Below are 19,017 nucleotides of genomic sequence, written 5' to 3'. Positions count from 1 at the left end.
TGTTCTTCTCCACTCTCCTTCCTTGTGTCTCCTGCTGCTCTACTCCCCTCTCCTTCCTTGTGCCTCCTGCTGCTCTTCTCCTCCACACTCATTCATGGCGCCTCACTCTGCTCTTCTCGTCCTCACTCTCCTTCATGGTGCCTCATGCTGCTCTTCTCCGCCCCACTCTCCTTTATGGTGCCTCACGCGGCTCTTCTCACTCTCGTGCCTCACGCTGCTCTTCTCCTCACTTTGTGCCTCACGCTGCTCTTCTCCTCACTCTTTCTTGCGCCTCATGCTGCTCTTCTCCACTCTCCTTCCTTGTGCCTCCTGCTGCTCTTCTCCACTCTCCTTCCTTGTGCCTCATGCTGCTCTTCTCTTCACTCTCCTTCTGTGTACCTCACAGTGCTCTTCTTTCTCTCCTACCTTGGCCCTTAAGCTGCTTCTCCTCACTCGCCTCCCTTATGCCACACGCTGCTGCTCTAATCATCACTCTTTGTACTTGTGCCTCATGCTGCTCTTCTCCTCACTCTCCTTCCTTGTGCCTCATACTACACCTTATCTGTAAGTATAGCGGCATCGCCTTTCTTTTGTTCTGCACGGCTCATCTCGCCCACCCCTAATTTTTTATTAATTTTGAAGAGACTAACATATTTTCACCCCGTCCTGCTTCAAGTTAGGAACCCTCCCCCTACTCTCCGAGCAGAAACACAGCATTTCCTGCCTCCCACCTCTCCCTTTCTGTTGGCATAGAGCAGGGGTACTCATAGTACGGCCCGCGGGCCAGTGGCGGCCTGGCAAGCCTTCCCTGGCGGCCCGCGGACCTTTCAGACATCGTACCCGAGTTTTATTTTTATTTATAAAGGCTGCCTGCAACCAGAGCTCGACTCCGAGACTCTGCTGCCTGTGGGGGCCGGGCAATTTCCGCTGTAGTCAGAGTGGGGCTGCAGGGGGCGCTGAGAGGTGAAAGTAGCCTCATTAACATGCTAATGGTCTTTTAAAGTCCTGTGAAATGCTTGTGTGTGGCTGTTTGCGCGCGCCTGGAAGCTGTCACAGCCTGGGAGGGGGAGAGGGGGGGGGAGGAGGGCACACAGGCAGGGTGAATGGCGCAGGAGTGGCACCCCATTACATTCCAACCCAATTCCAAATATTTATCGCAGAGCTCAGTTCAGAATAGCGCTTTCAGTGAATAGCTGCAGCGCTGCCTGCCACCGGCTCCAGGCCTGGAAGGGGATTTAAAGAGCCTTTCTATTCTCTTGATCATTAAGAGTCCAAGCACACAGATTTCTTGCTGAATATGAGAAAATACAAATTTTTGAGGCATGATTTCACAGGTAATCTGGTCCACTCGGCAGATGAGTTTTGGAGCCGAGAAAAACAATCAGGGCACTCTCCTCGAGAGGCGCATCCTGACCGCAAAATGCTGCACGATATCTCCCAAAAGTACTGGGCAGCGTGCCATGATACCACGATGGCTTCAGGTGTTCCCACCGCATCTCCTGGTAACACCAGAGAGAGGTTCATAAAGATTGGAAAATATGTCCCTGATTGCTGGTTCTTCATTCTGCTCTAGCTCTGAACCACTAAAGACATCATTTATGACCGGTGAGTAGCTGATGGTATAGTATTGGATTTTCAGAACGGGGAACTTTCAGGGGGTGCTCCTCCATTGGAGTGTAGGAGCGTCACCCCACTTAAATGCCCGCCAAGATCCCCCTGATAAAAAATAAAATGGAAATTCATTACCATTTTATTTTTCATTGTCCCGTGCTGAACAAAGCGTTAGGACAGCACAGGACCTGCTGAGTGACAGCAGGGAGGAGTGGTGGGCAGAAAGCTGCCTATGCACTGTTCAAAGTGCACATGTCTTTTAGACTGGCCATCATGCTACAGCCAGCCAGACATGCACACTTTAAACCTCTCAACCCAGCTGCATTAAGGTAGCTGGGCTGAGAGTAAGTACACGCCTCTAGGCAGCTGTGGAGCGCCGAGTGAGTCACTCCCTCCAATCAGGGCGCTGCTAACATGCTGCATGCATAAATTATTTTATTTGCCCACCTCCCCTGCCCGGTAGATGCCAGCAGCCACTGGGAACTATAGCTCAAATGTTCAGAGGCGATTTTGTACCCGCTTCCGATTACATATAAGTAGTAGATCTCAAAACATGTGAGGAAGGGGAGGGAGGGAAGGGAGTGAGGGAAGGGAGTGAGGGAAGGGAGTGAGGGAAGGAAAGTGAGGGAGGGAAGTGAGGGAGGGGGAGGGTGTGAGGGAAGGGTATGGAGTGAGGGAAGGAGAGGGTGTACGGGAAGGGGAGGGAGTGAGGGAAGGAGAGGGTGTGAGGGAAGGAGAGGGTGTGAGGGAAGGAGAGGGTGTGAGGGAAGGAGAGGGAGTGAGGGAAGGAGAGGGTGCGAGGGAAGGGGAGGGAGGGAAGGAGTGAGGGAAGAGGGAGGGAAGGAGTGAGGGAAGGGTATGGAGTGAGGGAAGGAGTGACTGAGGGAGGGAAGTGAGGGAGGGAAGTGAGGGAGGGAATTGAGGGAGGGGAGAGAGTGAGGGAAGGAGTGAGGGAAGGAGTGAGGGAAGGAGTGAGGGAAGGAGTGAGGGAAGGAGTGAAGGAGTGAGGGAATGAGGGAAGGAGAGGGAATGAGGGAAGGGGAGGGAATGAGGGAAGGGGAGGGAATGAGGGAAGGGGAGGGAATGAGGGAAGGGGAGGGAATGAGGGAAGGGGAGGGAATGAGGGAAGGGGAGGGAATGAGGGAAGGGGAGGGAATGAGGGAAGGGGAGGGAATGAGGGATGGGGAGGGAATGAGGGAAGGGGAGGGAATGAGGGAAGGGGAGGGAATGAGGGAAGGGGAGGGAATGAGGGAAGGGGAGGGAATGAGGGAAGGGGAGGGAATGAGGGAAGGGGAGGGAATGAGGGAAGGGGAGGGAATGAGGGAAGGGGAGGGAATGAGGGAAGGGGAGGGAATGAGGGAAGGGAGTGAGGGGAGGGAGTGAGGGGAGGGAGTGAGGGGAGGGAGTGAGGGGAGGGAGTGAGGGGAGGGAGTGAGGGGAGGGAGTGAGGGGAGGGAGTGAGGGGAGGGAGTGAGGGGAGGGAAGGGGAGGGAGGGAGGGAAGGGGAGGGTGTGAGGGAAGGGTGTGAGGGAAGGGGAGGGTGTGAGGGAAGGGGAGGGTGTGAGGGAAGGGGAGGGTGTGAGGGAAGGGGAGGGTGTGAGGGAAGGGGAGGGTGTGAGGGAAGGGGAGGGTGTGAGGGAAGGGGAGGGTGTGAGGGAAGGGGAGGGTGTGAGGGAAGGGGAGGGTGTGAGGGAAGGGGAGGGTGTGAGGGAAGGGGAGGGTGTGAGGGAAGGGGAGGGTGTGAGGGAAGGGGAGGGTGTGAGGGAAGGGGAGGGTGTGAGGGAAGGGGAGGGAGTGAGGGAAGGGGAGGGAGTGAGGGAAGGGGAGGGTGTGAGGGAAGGGGAGGGTGTGAGGGAAGGGGAGGGTGTGAGGGAAGGGGAGGGTGTGAGGGAAGGGGAGGGTGTGAGGGAAGGGGAGGGTGTGAGGGAAGGGGAGGGTGTGCGGGAAGGGGAGGGTGTGAGGGAAGGGGAGGGTGTGCGGGGAGGGTGTGCGGGGAGGGAGAGGGTGTGCGGGGAGGGAGTGAGGGAAGGAGAGGGTGTGAGGGGAGGGAGTGAGGGAAGGAGAGGGTGTGAGGGGAGGGAGGGAGGGAAGGGAGTGAGGGAAGGGGAGTGAGGGGAGTGAGGGAAGGGGAGTGAGGGGAGTGAGGGAGGGGGAGTGAGGGAAGGGGAGGCAAAGGAGGGAAATGGGTGAGGGAAGGGGAGTAAGGGGAGGGAGTGAGGGGAGGGAGTGAGGGGAGGGAGTGAGGGGAGGGAGTGAGGGGAGGGAGTGAGGGGAGGGAGTGAGGGAAGGGTGTGAGGGAAGGGGAGGGTGTGAGGGAAGGGGAGGGTGTGAGGGAAGGGGAGGGTGTGAGGGAAGGGGAGGGTGTGAGGGAAGGGGAGGGTGTGAGGGAAGGGGAGGGTGTGAGGGAAGGGGAGGGTGTGAGGGAAGGGGAGGGTGTGAGGGAAGGGGAGGGTGTGAGGGAAGGGGAGGGTGTGAGGGAAGGGGAGGGTGTGAGGGAAGGGGAGGGTGTGCGGGAAGGGGAGGGTGTGAGGGAAGGGGAGGGTGTGAGGGAAGGGGAGGGTGTGCGGGAAGGGGAGGGTGTGAGGGAAGGGGAGGGTGTGCGGGAAGGGGAGGGTGTGCGGGGAGGGAGTGAGGGAAGGAGAGGGTGTGAGGGGAGGGAGTGAGGGAAGGAGAGGGTGTGAGGGGAGGGAGTGAGGGAAGGAGAGGGTGTGAGGGGAGGGAGGGAGGGAAGGGAGTGAGGGAAGGGGAGTGAGGGGAGTGAGGGAGGGGGAGTGAGGGAAGGGGAGGCAAAGGAGGGAAATGAGTGAGGGGAGGGAGTGAGGGGAGTTAGGGAAGGGGAGAGAAGGGACGGAAGGGGAGTGAGGCGAGGGGGTGAGGAAGGGGAGTGAGGGAGGGAGTGAGGGGAGGGAGTGAGGGGAGGGAGTGAGGGAAGGGTGTGAGGGAAGGGGAGGGTGTGAGGGAAGGGGAGGGTGTGAGGGAAGGGGAGGGTGTGAGGGAAGGGGAGGGTGTGAGGGAAGGGGAGGGTGTGAGGGAAGGGGAGGGTGTGAGGGAAGGGGAGGGTGTGAGGGAAGGGGAGGGTGTGAGGGAAGGGGAGGGTGTGAGGGAAGGGGAGGGTGTGCGGGAAGGGGAGGGTGTGCGGGGAGGGAGTGAGGGAAGGAGAGGGTGTGAGGGGAGGGAGTGAGGGAAGGAGAGGGTGTGAGGGGAGGGAGGGAGGGAAGGGAGTGAGGGAAGGGGAGTGAGGGGAGTGAGGGAGGGGGAGTGAGGGAAGGGGAGGCAAAGGAGGGAAATGGGTGAGGGAAGGGGAGTAAGGGGAGGGAGTGAGGGGAGGGAGTGAGGGGAGGGAGTGAGGGGAGAGAGTGAGGGGAGAGAGTGAGGGAAGGGTGTGAGGGAAGGGGAGGGTGTGAGGGAAGGGGAGGGTGTGAGGGAAGGGGAGGGTGTGAGGGAAGGGGAGGGTGTGAGGGAAGGGGAGGGTGTGAGGGAAGGGGAGGGTGTGAGGGAAGGGGAGGGTGTGAGGGAAGGGGAGGGTGTGAGGGAAGGGGAGGGTGTGAGGGAAGGGGAGGGTGTGAGGGAAGGGGAGGGTGTGAGGGAAGGGGAGGGTGTGAGGGAAGGGGAGGGTGTGAGGGAAGGGGAGGGTGTGAGGGAAGGGGAGGGTGTGAGGGAAGGGGAGGGTGTGAGGGAAGGGGAGGGTGTGAGGGAAGGGGAGGGTGTGAGGGAAGGGGAGGGTGTGAGGGAAGGGGAGGGTGTGAGGGAAGGGGAGGGTGTGAGGGAAGGGTGTGAGGGAAGGGGAGGGTGTGAGGGAAGGGGAGGGTGTGAGGGAAGGGGAGGGTGTGAGGGAAGGGGAGGGTGTGAGGGAAGGGGAGGGTGTGAGGGAAGGGGAGGGTGTGAGGGAAGGGGAGAGTGTGAGGGAAGGGGAGAGTGTGAGGGAAGGGGAGGGTGTGAGGGAAGGGGAGGGTGTGAGGGAAGGGGAGGGTGTGAGGGAAGGGGAGGGTGTGAGGGAAGGGGAGGGTGTGAGGGAAGGGGAGGGTGTGAGGGAAGGGGAGGGTGTGAGGGAAGGGGAGGGTGTGAGGGAAGGGGAGGGTGTGAGGGAAGGGGAGGGTGTGAGGGAAGGGGAGGGTGTGCAGGAAGGGGAGGGTGTGCGGGGAGGGAGTGAGGGAAGGAGAGGGTGTGCGGGAAGGGGAGGGTGTGCGGGGAGGGAGTGAGGGAAGGAGAGGGTGTGAGGGGAGGGAGTGAGGGAAGGAGAGGGTGTGAGGGGAGGGAGGGAGGGAAGGGAGTGAGGGAAGGGGAGTGAGGGAGGGGGAGTGAGGGAAGGGGAGGCAAAGGAGGGAAATGGGTGAGGGAAGGGGAGTGAGGGGAGGGAGTGAGGGGAGTTAGGGAAGGGCAGAGAAGGGACGGAAGGGGAGTGAGGCAGGGGAGTGAGGCGAGGGGGTGAGGAAGGGGAGTGAGGGAGGGAAGGGGAGGCAGGGAAGGGAAGGGAGGGAGGGAGGGAAGGGAAGGGAGTGAGGGGAGGTAATGAGGGAAGGGGTTTGAGGGAAGGGAAGGGAGTGAGGGAAGGGTAGTGAGGGAGGAAAGGGGAGGGAGGGAAGGGGAAGAAGGGAGGGAGGGAAGGGGAGTGAGGGAGGGAAGGGGAGTAAGGGGAGGGAGTGAGGGTGAGGAAAGGGGAGTGAGGGAGGGAGAGGTAATAGGGGGAAGGGGAGTGAGGGTGAGGGAGGGAAGGGAGAAGAAGGGAGAGGGTGGGAGGGAGAGGGTGGGAGATAGGGCGAGGGAGTGATACAGTCAGAGTGAGTGAGACAGAGGGAGACCGGGGAGGGAGAGAGGGAAATAGAGGGATGGAGGGAGGGAGGCAGAGAGAGAGAGAGAGAGAGAGATAGAGATAGAGGGATGGAGAGGGAGAGAGAGAGAGAGGTGTGTATGCCGGGTCTTGTAGCTCAGTGGAGGAAGGCGTCTGCTGCAGGGACCTGTGTTCAACCTCAGGGTCACAGTTTTTTTTTTTGTTGCTCTAGCCCCGCATCACCCCCACTGACCCCGCCCCCACCGGTGCGGCCCTCGGACACAAACCACACTGTAAATTTGGCCCCCGAAAGAAAGTTTGTGAGTACCCATGGCATAGAGTGAGGCAGCAACAGGTCTGGGCACCTGCTCAGCCTCAGAGCAACACCACCTCAGCACCAATGCAGCACATCTTTAGCATCAGCATCACCTCAGGAAAGCACCAAATCAGCATCACTCAGCACCACCTCAGCATCAATTAAATATCACCCCCACACCAGTACACCACCACCTCGGCATCACTCAGCACCACCTCAAACTGCCCTCGGAATCTGGCATCTGTTGATTCTCCTCTAGTGTCCGTCCAGTGCTTGTGTTGTAATTCAGGTACTATTTCCCATCCTCCACTCTCCTGTGGTCTTCTTGGTTATGTGTAAAGTAAATAAAACGCTTATAACACTTTTACGCTATAATTTTCTAACATGCCACACAGCAGCCACAATGATTTACAACATAGCTTAAAGACACTGGCGTTTTGCTTTCGGCAGCCTGTCCTCCCTCCGTTCACTCGTCCCTTCTCGCTCATTCATTCGCCTCCATCCCACTCACTATGATCTGCTTATCTTTTCAGCCGCCTGCTCCCTGTCCCTAGCATCCCTGCCCTCATTCCACAATATCAGCGCCCCCTCTCACTAGTCTCTGCTCGCCTTTCTATACTCCTGTCTCGCTAGCCCGGCTACCCCTTTTTCCAGTCACCAGCACAGTCTCCCCTCTTTCGGCCTTGCCCTCTCTTTGAACGACCCGTCCCTTTCACCCAACAAGTTTCTGCTTTCCTTGCCTCTCCCAATCGGCCCGTCTCCCTCGCAGTATAGATGTATTTCTGACCCGGGCTCACCCATTAGCCGCCCCCTACCCATCCAGCAAGGGTGCAAGGATGTGAAATGGGCCCGCCTCCCCCAGCTGGAGTAAAGTGGCCCTCTCAACCCCCCTGGGCCCCGGTGCCACAGCTGCACAAGTAATGTTCTCATAAATGTAATATAATGCCCTCTGCCCCCCTCGCCCCTATTCACCTTGCACCTAACCCGCTTTGCCGCACTTTACTGATGGGTGGCTCTCTTCGCAGCAGGTGTCTTGGCCGGGTGCCTGGTCATTCCCCGTGGCCCTCCGCCCTCTCCATCGTGGTCTCTTTTTCCCCTGGTTAGAGTAGGCACTGAGGCGAGAATTATCGAGTCCGTTGACCCCTGGTCCACGACCCTGCCGCGTCGGGAATTGAACCCGGGTCCCGGGCTGTTCTCTGCTTACAGGTCTGCCGCCTCTAACCAGTGAGCCACACCCCTCCACTTAAGAATGGTCCTCTTCCATCATGGTGTGAATCATTGATTGTCCCCATATTTAAAAAGGGGGACAGACTCAGTTGCCAGTGCTACCGCCCTATCTCACTTTTGGATAGTACCATTAAAGTGTTTGGTTGGGTTATTTTAAACAGGCTCCAATCATGGGCAGACGAAAACCACATAATTAGTGATGTACAATACGGGTTCAGAAAAGGGCTCAGTACAGTTGATCAGTGTTTAAATCTATACATGCTAGTTAAGAAATATACAAAGGTAAAAGAGGGTCGACTATTTTTAACTTTTATAGATCTAACCTCTGCATTTGATTGCGTATCACATTCCAAGCTCTGGTTGGTTTTGAACAAAATGGGGGTAGATACATCTATTATCCACTTCTTAAGGGAATTATATCAGGGATCATCCGCAAGAATCAGGTTTGGGAAAAATGGGGAATGCACGGAACCTTTTAGTATAGCGAGGGGCGTACGACAGGGTTGCGTGCTGGCCCCATTCCTCTTCACTCTCTACATCAATGATGTGGAAAAAACCCTCCTGAAGGAATGCAGAGACCTGCCTATGGTAGGAGAAAGATCTTTGCCCGCATTACTGTATGCAGATGATGCTGTCCTGATGGCACATACCCCATTGGCCATGCAAGCTTTGGTTACCTCATTCTCAAATTTTATGGCTGGCCTAAATTTAAAGATAAACTGTTCTAAAACTTTTACCATGACTTGCGGTGGTGGTATAAATAAAAAGAGGAAAACAGTTTTTATTGGTAAGACTCCTGTTGACATTACTCCAACGTTTTCCTATCTAGGAGTTTGGTTTGAACGCAATGGTAATTGGATTACTGCAATTAAAACACGTAAACTGTTGTATTGTAAAGCTATAGCGGCATTAAAAAACTTTAGTCACAAAATGGGCAGGAAACCCATAGGGGAAATGTTAACCGTTTATAAAGCTACTTGTTTGTCAGTAGTGACATAGGGAGCAGGCTTATGGGGACACGCGAATGTGACATGTCTACAGGTGGTAGAAAACCGTTTTATGAAGTATCTCCTGGCGGTTCCAACTAGCGTCTCCACGTTTGCTTGTCACGTAGAAATGGGGGAACCATATCTTGTGGATATTATAAGAACTGCCCTGATTTTGTTATGGCACAGAGTCTGGACTACGGATGAATGCGGTTTGAATCGCCTGATTTTAAACAATGTGTTAGGTTTAGAAAGGAATGGCAAGATGGGTTGGTTGGCATATCTAAAGAAATTCTTTTCTGATTTGGGAACTGTAAATTATTGTTATGATCCAACCTCGTTACGTAATATTTCAAGGAAAGCTCTAAAAGAAAAGTGTATGGCATTTTTACATGAACTTAGAACACAAACTGAAATGAAAAAGCTAACAGTAGTAGCACATGCCCAGACGGTTATCTCTAATACAGTGCAGCCGTACCTTAAACTCCAGATGTGCGAATACGAGAGGTTTTTATTAGTTCGTTTTAGGTTTACCTTATTATTTCGGTTATTCAGTTTCCCGGGTATGAAGGATTGGTCTAAACAACTGATTAAATGTCCTTGTGATGACATTTCAGATCAATCAGATATGCACTTCCTATTCTTCTGCAAATTCTATAGTATACCCAGACGAAGATGGATTATTCCCCTTCTAAAGATTATGGAAGTTAACCGCTGCGCCCAGCATTTTTAGCTGTACAGAAATTGGACAACATTTTAACTATCGTATTTATTTCCTCGTTTTTAAATAATGCTTTGAAATTACGGAAATCCATGGTAACCTAAATATGATGTATTGTATATGATATCATTCATGAACTGTTATTTGACTCGTGTAGCAATTTTAATATTTTTGTGACAACGTAATAATGATGCTCATGATGAATTTGTTAATTGACTGATTTTATCTGAACTTTTATGGTTATTGAGTTTTAATAACCAAATAAATAAATTTTATTTGAGTGGCTCAAGAAGCTGGTTGCCCTAAACTGCCCCCTTACCCTATCCGACTCAGTTAAGGCTCTAGACATCACCCTTGACAAGAACTTATCAATGAGGGCCCACATCAAAAACTCAGCAAAAAGTGTTCTTTTCTCTCTAAAACACCTCAAGAAACTGAAACCTTTTCTACCCCATGATGACCTCAAGACAGTAGTCCAATCCCTGATCGACTACGGGAACGCCATCCTTACATGAACTCCGAAATCTCACCTAGCCCCTCTAAGAGCAGTCCTAACATGTACGCTTGACTCGTATGTGGAGTTGAAAGATTTGAACACATCACTACAGCCCTCAACTGCCTCAATTGGCTTCCCATGGAAGGGAGATGTATCTATAAATTGGCCTGCATCACACAGAAAACCCTTCACTCTCCTGCCCCCATCTACTTAAACAACAAACCGATTAGGAGCAGGCCAATCCAGAACACTAAGAAGCTCCAACTCACTCCTGCTTATTCCTCCAAAAGTGAAAAAGAAAAAAAAAACAATATCGATCGTTCTCTGGCAACTCTCCCAGGATATGGAAAGCTCTCCCTGGAGTCCTAAGATGCAACCACGCCTTCTCCTGTTTCAAAAAGGGACCTGAAACTCCATCTCCTAAACAAATACTTTCATGACCAACATCAACTACCCTAGTCTTCTTTATCCAAGTTGTCTCCCCTCTCCCTGGACTTTTCAGGATAGTGTGTGATCGGACTATGTCTTTCTCGCCCTTTCTTTTTGCCTTCTTCCCCTCCGCTGCACTGCATATTTATTTCCATGCTGTATTTTTGCCTGTGGTTTGCTTCCTTAATTAAGACCTACTATGTAATTTATTGTCGTTCTGCTGTTTTACTGTGTGTATGTAAAGCGTTCTGATACCTACGTGTCGAGCTAGCGCTATATAAAACTTTTAAAATAAAAACACCTATACAGTGTGTCTTTACAATCGCAAGCTAGCCCCAGTTCGCAAACGAGGGCCACATGTTTAGCAATCAAATTTACTGAGGTGGGCATAGTTGCCAACTGTCCTGTTTTTACAGGGGGGAGTCCTGGCAAGTTGGAAACTGTCCCGGGTAATAACTTTGCAGAAACTGTTCCTCTTTATTACACAGAGGCACAAAAACAAGAACTTTCTATCTGCAGCAGCCCTGTGTTCCAATGTGTCCCGGAAACTAATTTGGGGTGATGCTTTTTTGGGGGGGGGGGGGGGTTCCTGTGCCTATTTTCTGTACCATTCCAGCTCTGCGATTCGGGGAGATGTTACGGTCTCCTATGAGATTCTGCTCCAACAACTGAGGGAGATCGGGGTCAGCGGCACGGCTTGGGCCTGGTTTGCATCTCTTTTATCTGATCGCTCCTTCCAGATCCACGCCCCTCCATAACAGTCCAGTACGTACCCCCTCTGCTGTGGCGTCCCCCAGGGCTCTGTGTTGAGCCTTACACTCTTTAACGTGTACGTCTGCCTTTTGGCCAAAGCCTGGGAGATCAGTATGATATCTTATGTGGATGACGCGCAGCTGCTATTTACCTTCTCTAACAACCCCGCCCTTGACCGAGGTTCCAGGAGGATGTCTTGGCAATCTCAGATTGGTTGACGGAAAACTACCTCCAACTCAATTCCTCAAAAACGGAGGTGCTCTTGGTTGGAAGAGACTCTCATAAATGGGACTAATCAGTGGTGGCCCGCTGTACTGGACCCCTCCCCAGCCGAAAAACACAGTTAAGAACGTAGGGGTCCTGATGGACAACTCCCTCTCTGTTGAACTGCATGCCAAAAAAGTGGCAGGTACTTGTTTCGGCCACTTACACAGGTTAAAACCCATCTTAGAGTTTTTTGCCGAGCCCATCCGTCAAGTGATTATTCAATCAGTGGTCTTGTCTCGCCTTGATTACTGTAACGGACTTCTACTGGGTGCTAACAAAACGGTCACGAAGAAACTGCAACGGGCTCAGAATGCTGCTGCCCGCACTTTTCGCCCTCCCTAAGCACTGCCACACCTCCCACCTCCTGCACCGCCTACACTGGCTTCCAATCGAAAGGAGTATTCATTTTAAGACTCTCTGCACCATCCATAAGATTCTGTATGATCAGGGCCCCTAGATTTTGCAGGGGCTCTGCTCACTCTATGTGCCGACTCGAGCACTACGTTCTGCAGACCTGCACCTGGCTTGTACTCCCAGGGTGCGCAGGAGCAGAGCTGGGGGGGGCGCTCTTTTAGGATCCTGCCCTCTGCAACTCTATTCCAATCACGGCTCACCGCACTCAAAATCACTGGGCTTTCAGGAAACAGATTAAAACCTGGCTATTTTCCACCATATAGCCGGGGACGCCTGCGTGGTGAGTGTCTGCCCCATGGCGCCCTACTCTATAGGCATTGTCTGGCTGTCCTTACACTTAGCCTTTCACTTGCCACCACTGCTGCCTGTCCACTGGCGCTGGGACGCCCCGTTGCTGGGGTAGCCATGCGCTAAACAAGCTCCGTTAACATACAATAACATGTTGGCCAAGCAACAGGTAAGGATGATTGTCCTTAAGTTACAGACAACAGAAACTAACTTAATCTTCCCCCGCCTACCAAAAATGAAGGAGTCCTTGTGTAATGTAACCGGTGCCCATGTAAAGTGCTCCAGTACCTGCAGGTCCAGTTTGCGCTAAATAAAACATCACCAGTCGAGGCTCACCTCATGCGGCCCGTACACCACAGCCAGCGCCTTGGTGTTGCCCTGCTCGATGTACGCGGATCCGTCGGCCTGCGCGAAGACCCCCATGCGGGCCTGAATCTTGCGCAACTCACCCGGCTTCCGCCCGTCGACCCGGTAGCCCTGGTCAGACAGCAGCTCCATTCCCGCCATGTCAGCGGCCCGCGAGGAAGCACGGACAGACTACAAACCGTGCACTAGCTTGGGCAAAGAGAGACCAAAATACTACCTCTCCCGGCATGCTGATCACCATGACGCCATTTCCGCCTGAGACAGGCTCTGCGGGCAGTGATCTTTCTTCCTTCGTACTACTGGAAGGCTCAACACTTGTCTCTAATATGCTCAGAACATCAAATTAAGGGTAGAATGCTGCGAAAATTCTCAACGAAGAAGGCCATCTTTAAAAGGAGTGACCCGAAGCCAAATACAAAGGGAATTCCACATTAGATATAAATAATTCGGTAATATCATTGTACAAAAGCGTAAACACTCTTGTAGTAAAACGCCTGATATAGGCCCTGTTCATTTCTGATATATTAAGTAATATATTATTAACTATGGTATTCATATAATAATAATAACAATAAGATGAATAATACATATCAAAAAAGGAAAAAAGTATATACTATACTTATAAACAAAGCTTTGCTTGCTGCTGGAGGACATTTGGTGCATTGAGTATAACAACTGTTCCACTGTAAAATGGCCGCGTTGTTTACGTGCACTCAGTACGACGGTGTCACACATGTGCTTATTTGCGCTCCAATTTCGATGTTTGTTTCCTCTGACCACATCACAGTGCCTATTCGCTGGGGTCGAAATCTAGGTTCTACGTTGAAGATAAGGCGGGGAGGTAAGTAGCCTCGTTTAACCTTGGGTGTGGAGGATCAAACCTGAAACAAACTTCAGACTAGTAGGTGGTTGTATAGACAAGGTGCCAGTGGAATGCCGCCGTCCACATCACTGAAGTGATATATATTGTGGAAAATCCAAACGCCACTCAAGCAAAAAACGTAGTTAATGCACTCACCAGGAGATAAGTAAGGCTATAGTATCGTACCTGGCAACATTTTAGAAGAAAGAAGTGTGAGATTGAAAAAAAAAAAAGATATCGGGAAAATGTATATCTCCCTTTGACTTCTGTTGAAACATGCAATTTCAGGCTGAGGAAAGCCAAACTAAGGCCATTTTTTTGGTTTAATAAATCGCGAGTCTCGCGTCTGAATCGGATCTATTGGATGTATGTAGCTGGCGGTCATTTTGAAGCAATTTGTTGTATATTTCTAAAGCATAGTGACGCAACAGTTTCACCAATGAAACTACATCGCAAGAACAATGTGTGGAAATCAGATTTCAGCGAAAAGTTAATTTGTGCACCACCAAGTGTATTAATTTGTTTTGATTTTATTAAATTCTTGTTTCCATCACTTTTCAAATTCCAAAGAAGTGCTTCATTTATGTTTTCGAACTTGCTGATATAGTCGGAAATATTTGAACAGTTCAATTTCAGGTGTTTTGTTTTTTACTGATGCCTTTTGTTGTGTGATCAAAACAGCCTTTCCTTTCACACCCACTGTATACAGCAAGATTGTTATAGTTCAGTTAACAAAATCCTGTAAGTTTGCTGTTGGAGAAAAAAAAAATATACACCAACCTCCCTTTTAAAAGAATAATTCAGAAGACATATCATGACATTTAACCTCCTCTTTTGAATGCACAGTACATGTGATAATATAAATAACAACATTTAGAGGCATCTTTATTGCTCATTTACCTTTTGAATTTCAGCATGGTTATTTTGTGCGTTCTGCAGCACCCCTGCCCCATTCTTCTAGCACCTAAGATAGGCATGCATCTAAAGTATCCAATATGAAAGTCTGGCAGGTGTCTCAGTTCGAAATCGATGAAGGGAATACTTTTAGCACTCCCAATTTTCTAGTGATCTTTAGTCTGAAATTTTCACATTTCATGTATGCTAGTGTGTGGCTTTTCCATGTTTTGGGTGTGACCATTTGAGGTACACTTTCTCACAAGTGCAGTAATTTCATCAACTGGTGGCAAGAACCCCATCCCTGGACTTGAATCTTTTCAGTCTAGCCAAGGAACTGCCCTAACTGCAATAGTTGTCCCCCAATCATCTGGTGTGGAATATCAAGAGCCCTCTGTGATGTAAGTACCTTCCTCAACCGAACAGTCATATTTTTACAGGCATCAGGAATGCATTATTTTGGTGTTGCTGACTGATCAGTCATTTGTGAGTAGGGCAGTGCTAAATTTGAGCTGATGGTTTCCGGTTCTTAACACCTGTACTTAATTGTCAACACCGGCACTTTAGACAGTCTGGCACATGGTGGTGCTGTTTGCCTAATTTAGAGATGCAGTACAAAAGGGGGGGGGGGGGGGTGATGGACGGAGCATCTGAATCAATCAAACACTCACACCCAGTCAAAAGATCTGGGTTTAATCCATCACCTTTGCCACTGGATTCAAGCAAGCCGGGCTGAAGACGGCTGGAATGCCAGAAACCGGTCCTCGGAAGCTTGTTTCCGGTCCAGGGAAGACATGGCTTGGCAATTCGGGCTGGACTGTTCCCATGAGGCACAGGGTCAGACTGATTTGCATATAGCCATGTCTGAAATGGGGTGGCAGAGTGGGCTAAAGAACGGTGATGGATTAAACCCAGATCTTTTGACTGGGTGTGAGTGTTTGATTGATTCAGATGCTCCGTCCATCACCACCCCCTTTTGTACCGCTTTTGGCCGCCATAAGTGTGGCAGGGTATGCTCGGACTTGAGTCCCTTGCTCACTTTGCCACTGGATTCAAGCAAGCCGGGCTGAAGACGGCTGGAATGCCAGAAACCGGTCCTCGGAAGCTTGTTTCCGGTCCAAGGAAGACAGGGCTTGTCAGTTCGGGCTGGACTGTTCCCATGAGGCACAGGGTCAGACTGATTTGCATATAGCCATGTCTGAACTGGGGTGGCAGAGTGGGCTAAAGAACGGGGATGGATTAAACCCAGATCTTTTGACTGGGTGTGAGTGTTTGATTCAGATGCTCCGTCCATCACCACCCTCTTTTGTACCGTAATTTAGAGATGAGAACAACAGTTGGTTCTTAATTAAATACACATAAACAATTGTTAAAACCTGGGGCCCCAGCCATTCTTCTCGCTTTTTTGGCTTTGGGGAGAGGTGGTGTAGGGGGGGGTTATATTTCGCAAACTGGACCTGACGGTATCAGAGCGCTTTACACGAGCACCAGTTGCGTTAGAGGCAGACACATTGGTTTTTAGGTGGAGCCTAGCGCTGCGCTGCTCACGAAGAAGGCCTCTTGGAATCACTTCAGACTTTCTGCAAACTCGTGCGTGTGGTGTTCGATTTTTCACACATGCTATTGGCCTTTGCGTGTGGCTTTCAAAAATGAAAGCACGCAATGGGTCAAAGACCGGTGCATGTCCCAACTTTTCTAAAAATGTTTTTACTCCCACAGCGTTTAGCTGTCAGGAGCGCGCAGCAGCGCCATCTGTTGTGGATCGTGTTTCATTTCAAGACGTTGCAGATTTCCTTCCAAGGCGCGTCCCATCCACCCTCCCCAAGGGACAGACCCCACCGCCACAAGAGTGCGCGCTTCTTTTCCAGCACTCACATTCATGACAATAAGATACTAGCAAGGCGCGTCCCCTTCACCCCAGCCAAGGGACTGACCTCACAGCTACAATATTGCTCACTTCTTTTTCCAGCACTCGTATGTCAGCACTCTCTTCCTGCACCGTTATATTTGTATGTTATTGTAAAGACATTTACTGTACTCTCTGTATTTGGCCTCTATTGTCACCTCTTTTTCCGGTACCATCTTAAAAATGTTAACATTAGCGTTTTTTCATCACTGTGGTGCGCGCTTCCTTTCACACCTCTGCGCAGCCGTGGTGTGTGTTTTCTTTTCTCACATTGCTTTTCGGACTCTCTTGATCCAGGGGCGTAACGCAGGCCCTTGCTGGGGGCTTAATTTGAGCTGATGTATGCCGGTGCGCATATGGGCACTTAATTATTAGCACTTGCTTTTTGTGCGCGCTTGCTGGCACCGGCTGTTAAATAATGCCTCTGAGCAGCTGTGGTGTGTGCTACCTTTCACATCTCTGCACAGTGCACAGCTGTGGTGTGTGCTTCCTTCCCCCCCATTGCACAGTACACAGCTTAAAAATTGACAGCACCTTTTAGCATTCGTGTTTTTTCAGCGCTGTGGTGCATGCTTCCTTTCATACCCATGCGCAGCTGTGGTGCATGCAACCTTTGACATCTCTGCACAGTACACAGCTGTGGTGCGTGCTTCCTTTCCCCCCCATTGCACAGTACACAGCTTCAAAATGGAGCGCACCTTTTAACATTCACTTTTTTCATCACTGTGGTGCGTGTTTCTTTTGACATCTCTGCGCAGCTGTGGTGCATGCTACCATTGACATCTCTGCACGATGCACAGCTGTGGCGCATGCTTCCTCCCCCCCCCCATTGCACAGCACACAGCTGTGGCGAGGGCTTCCTTTCATCCCACTGCACATTAGTTGTGCGTGCTTCCTTTCACAACACTGCACAGTGCAGATATATGTGTGTGCCTCCTTCCACCCCAGTGCACAGCCATGGTGCGTGCTTCCTTTCACCTTATTGCACAGCTGTGGTGCGTTCTTCCTTTCACCCCACTGCACAGTGCACAGCTTAAAAATTGACCGCACCTTTTAACATTTACGTTTTTTCAGCACCGTGATGCACGCTTCCTTTCACACCTCTGGCAGCTGTGATGCGTGCTACCTTTGACAAATCTTCACTCTGCACCACCTCAGCATCACTCTGCACCACCTCCGCATCAGTCAGCACCACCCCAGCATCACTCTGCACCACCTCAGCATCAGTCAGCACCACCCTAGCACCAGTCAGCACCACCGTAGCATCACACAACACCCCCTCAATATCACTTGGTACCACATCAGTATCACTCAGCACCACCTTCCACCAGCAAACAACCACCTCACTCAGCACCACCTAAGTATCATTCACCAACACCACAACATCACTTAGCACCACAACTGCATCACTAAGCAGCACCTCTGCATCACTTGGCACCACCTAAGCACCAGCACAGCATCTCCTAAGCACCTTATCACCACATAACAATGTTAGCACCAACACAGTAACACCTCATCAGTGCACCACCACCAGTGCAGCAACAAGTCACCATCAGCACAGCACTACCTCAGATGCACTGCAGCAACACCTCATTATCAAAACTGCACCATCACAGCATTAGCACAGCATCACCTCCACATCAGTGCAAAACCAGCTCCGCACCTCCACAGCCCCACACCAGCAGCAATTCAGAACCAACGCAGCACCACTTCAGCATCAATACAGCAACACCTCAATCAATCAATCATAGTATTTGTAATGCGCGCTACCTACCCGTGAGGGTCTCAAGCCGCTAAGGAGGGGGAAGGGGGTAGGTGGGGGTGCTACTGTTCGAAGAGCCAGGTCTTGAGGAGTCTTCTGAAGGTCAGTAGGTCTTGGGTCTGGAGAATGATCTGCCGCCGGTGGTCACTCTTCGGATGCAGAGGGCAGCGGCGAGGGCGCGGTCTGCGGAGCGGAGCGGAGCTGGCGGTGGGGGTGTAGAAGCAGAGTCGGGTGTTGAGGTACGCTGGTCCGGTGTTGTGGAGTGCCTTGTGTGCGTGGGTGATGAGTTTGAAGGTTATTCTCTTGTTGACGGAGAGCCAGTGCAGGTCCCTCAGGTGGGGTGTGATGCGGCGAGGGATGTCGAGGATCAGGCATGCGGAGGCGTTCTGGATGCATTGCAGCCGTGTCAGGAGTTTGGCCGAGGCTCCTGAGTAGAGGGTGTTTCTGTAGTCCAGTCTGCTGCTCATGAGGGCCTGGGTCACAGTCTTTCTTGTTTCAGTGGGGATCCACTTGTAGATCTTGCGGAGGGTGTTGAAGCAGGAGGAAAAGACAGCGTTGACCTTCTTCGTCATGGAGAGGGTGTAGTCGAGGATGACCGCTAGGTTGTGTGCGTGGTCTGTGGGTGTTGGAGCTGTCCCTAGTGCAGTCTGCCACCAGGAGTCCTCTCAGGCCGAGGGGGTGGATCCGAGGACGAGGACCTCCGTCTTGTCCGAGTTCAGCTTTAGTCAGCTGTTCATCCAATCAGTGACAGCCTTCATTCCTTCGCGGACGTTGGTTTTGGCGGTGTGGGGGTCCTTGGCGAGGGAGAGGATCAGCTGGGTTTAATCGGCGTAGGAGATGATGTTGAGGTCGTGCAGTCGGGCTACGTGGGCGAGTGGTGCCATTTAGATGTTGAACAGCGTCGGGCTGAGGGATGAGCCCTGGGGTATGCCGCAGATGATCTCGGTGGCTTCGGAGCGGAAGGGGGGAAGC

General features: G+C 51.8%; 2 protein-coding genes across 2 annotated transcripts in view; one reads left to right on the top strand and one right to left on the bottom strand.

Moving 5' to 3' along the window:
- Positions 1–12,919, bottom strand: part of EXOSC4 (exosome component 4) — a 31,300-nt gene extending 18,381 nt beyond the window's left edge. The window contains exon 1 of the mRNA XM_086966425.1: positions 12,592–12,919. Within this exon, the coding sequence (XP_086822551.1) occupies positions 12,592–12,762 (171 nt within the window). The 5' untranslated portion in view covers positions 12,763–12,919. The remainder of the gene's footprint in view (positions 1–12,591) is intronic.
- Positions 12,920–13,394: 475 nt separating this feature from the next.
- Positions 13,395–19,017, top strand: part of LOC147724898 (general transcription factor II-I repeat domain-containing protein 2-like) — a 72,337-nt gene continuing 66,714 nt past the window's right edge. Inside the window, exon 1 of the mRNA XM_086966423.1 lies at positions 13,395–13,462. The gene's annotated coding sequence lies outside the window, so the exon portion shown is untranslated. The remainder of the gene's footprint in view (positions 13,463–19,017) is intronic.

The sequence above is a fragment of the Lissotriton vulgaris genome, chromosome 4_1 (genome assembly GCF_964263255.1).
Source record: "Lissotriton vulgaris chromosome 4_1, aLisVul1.2, whole genome shotgun sequence".
NCBI lineage: Eukaryota > Metazoa > Chordata > Amphibia > Caudata > Salamandridae > Lissotriton > Lissotriton vulgaris.
The sequence above is the reverse complement of the archived record's forward strand: the minus strand, read 5'-3'. Positions and strand labels throughout refer to the sequence as shown.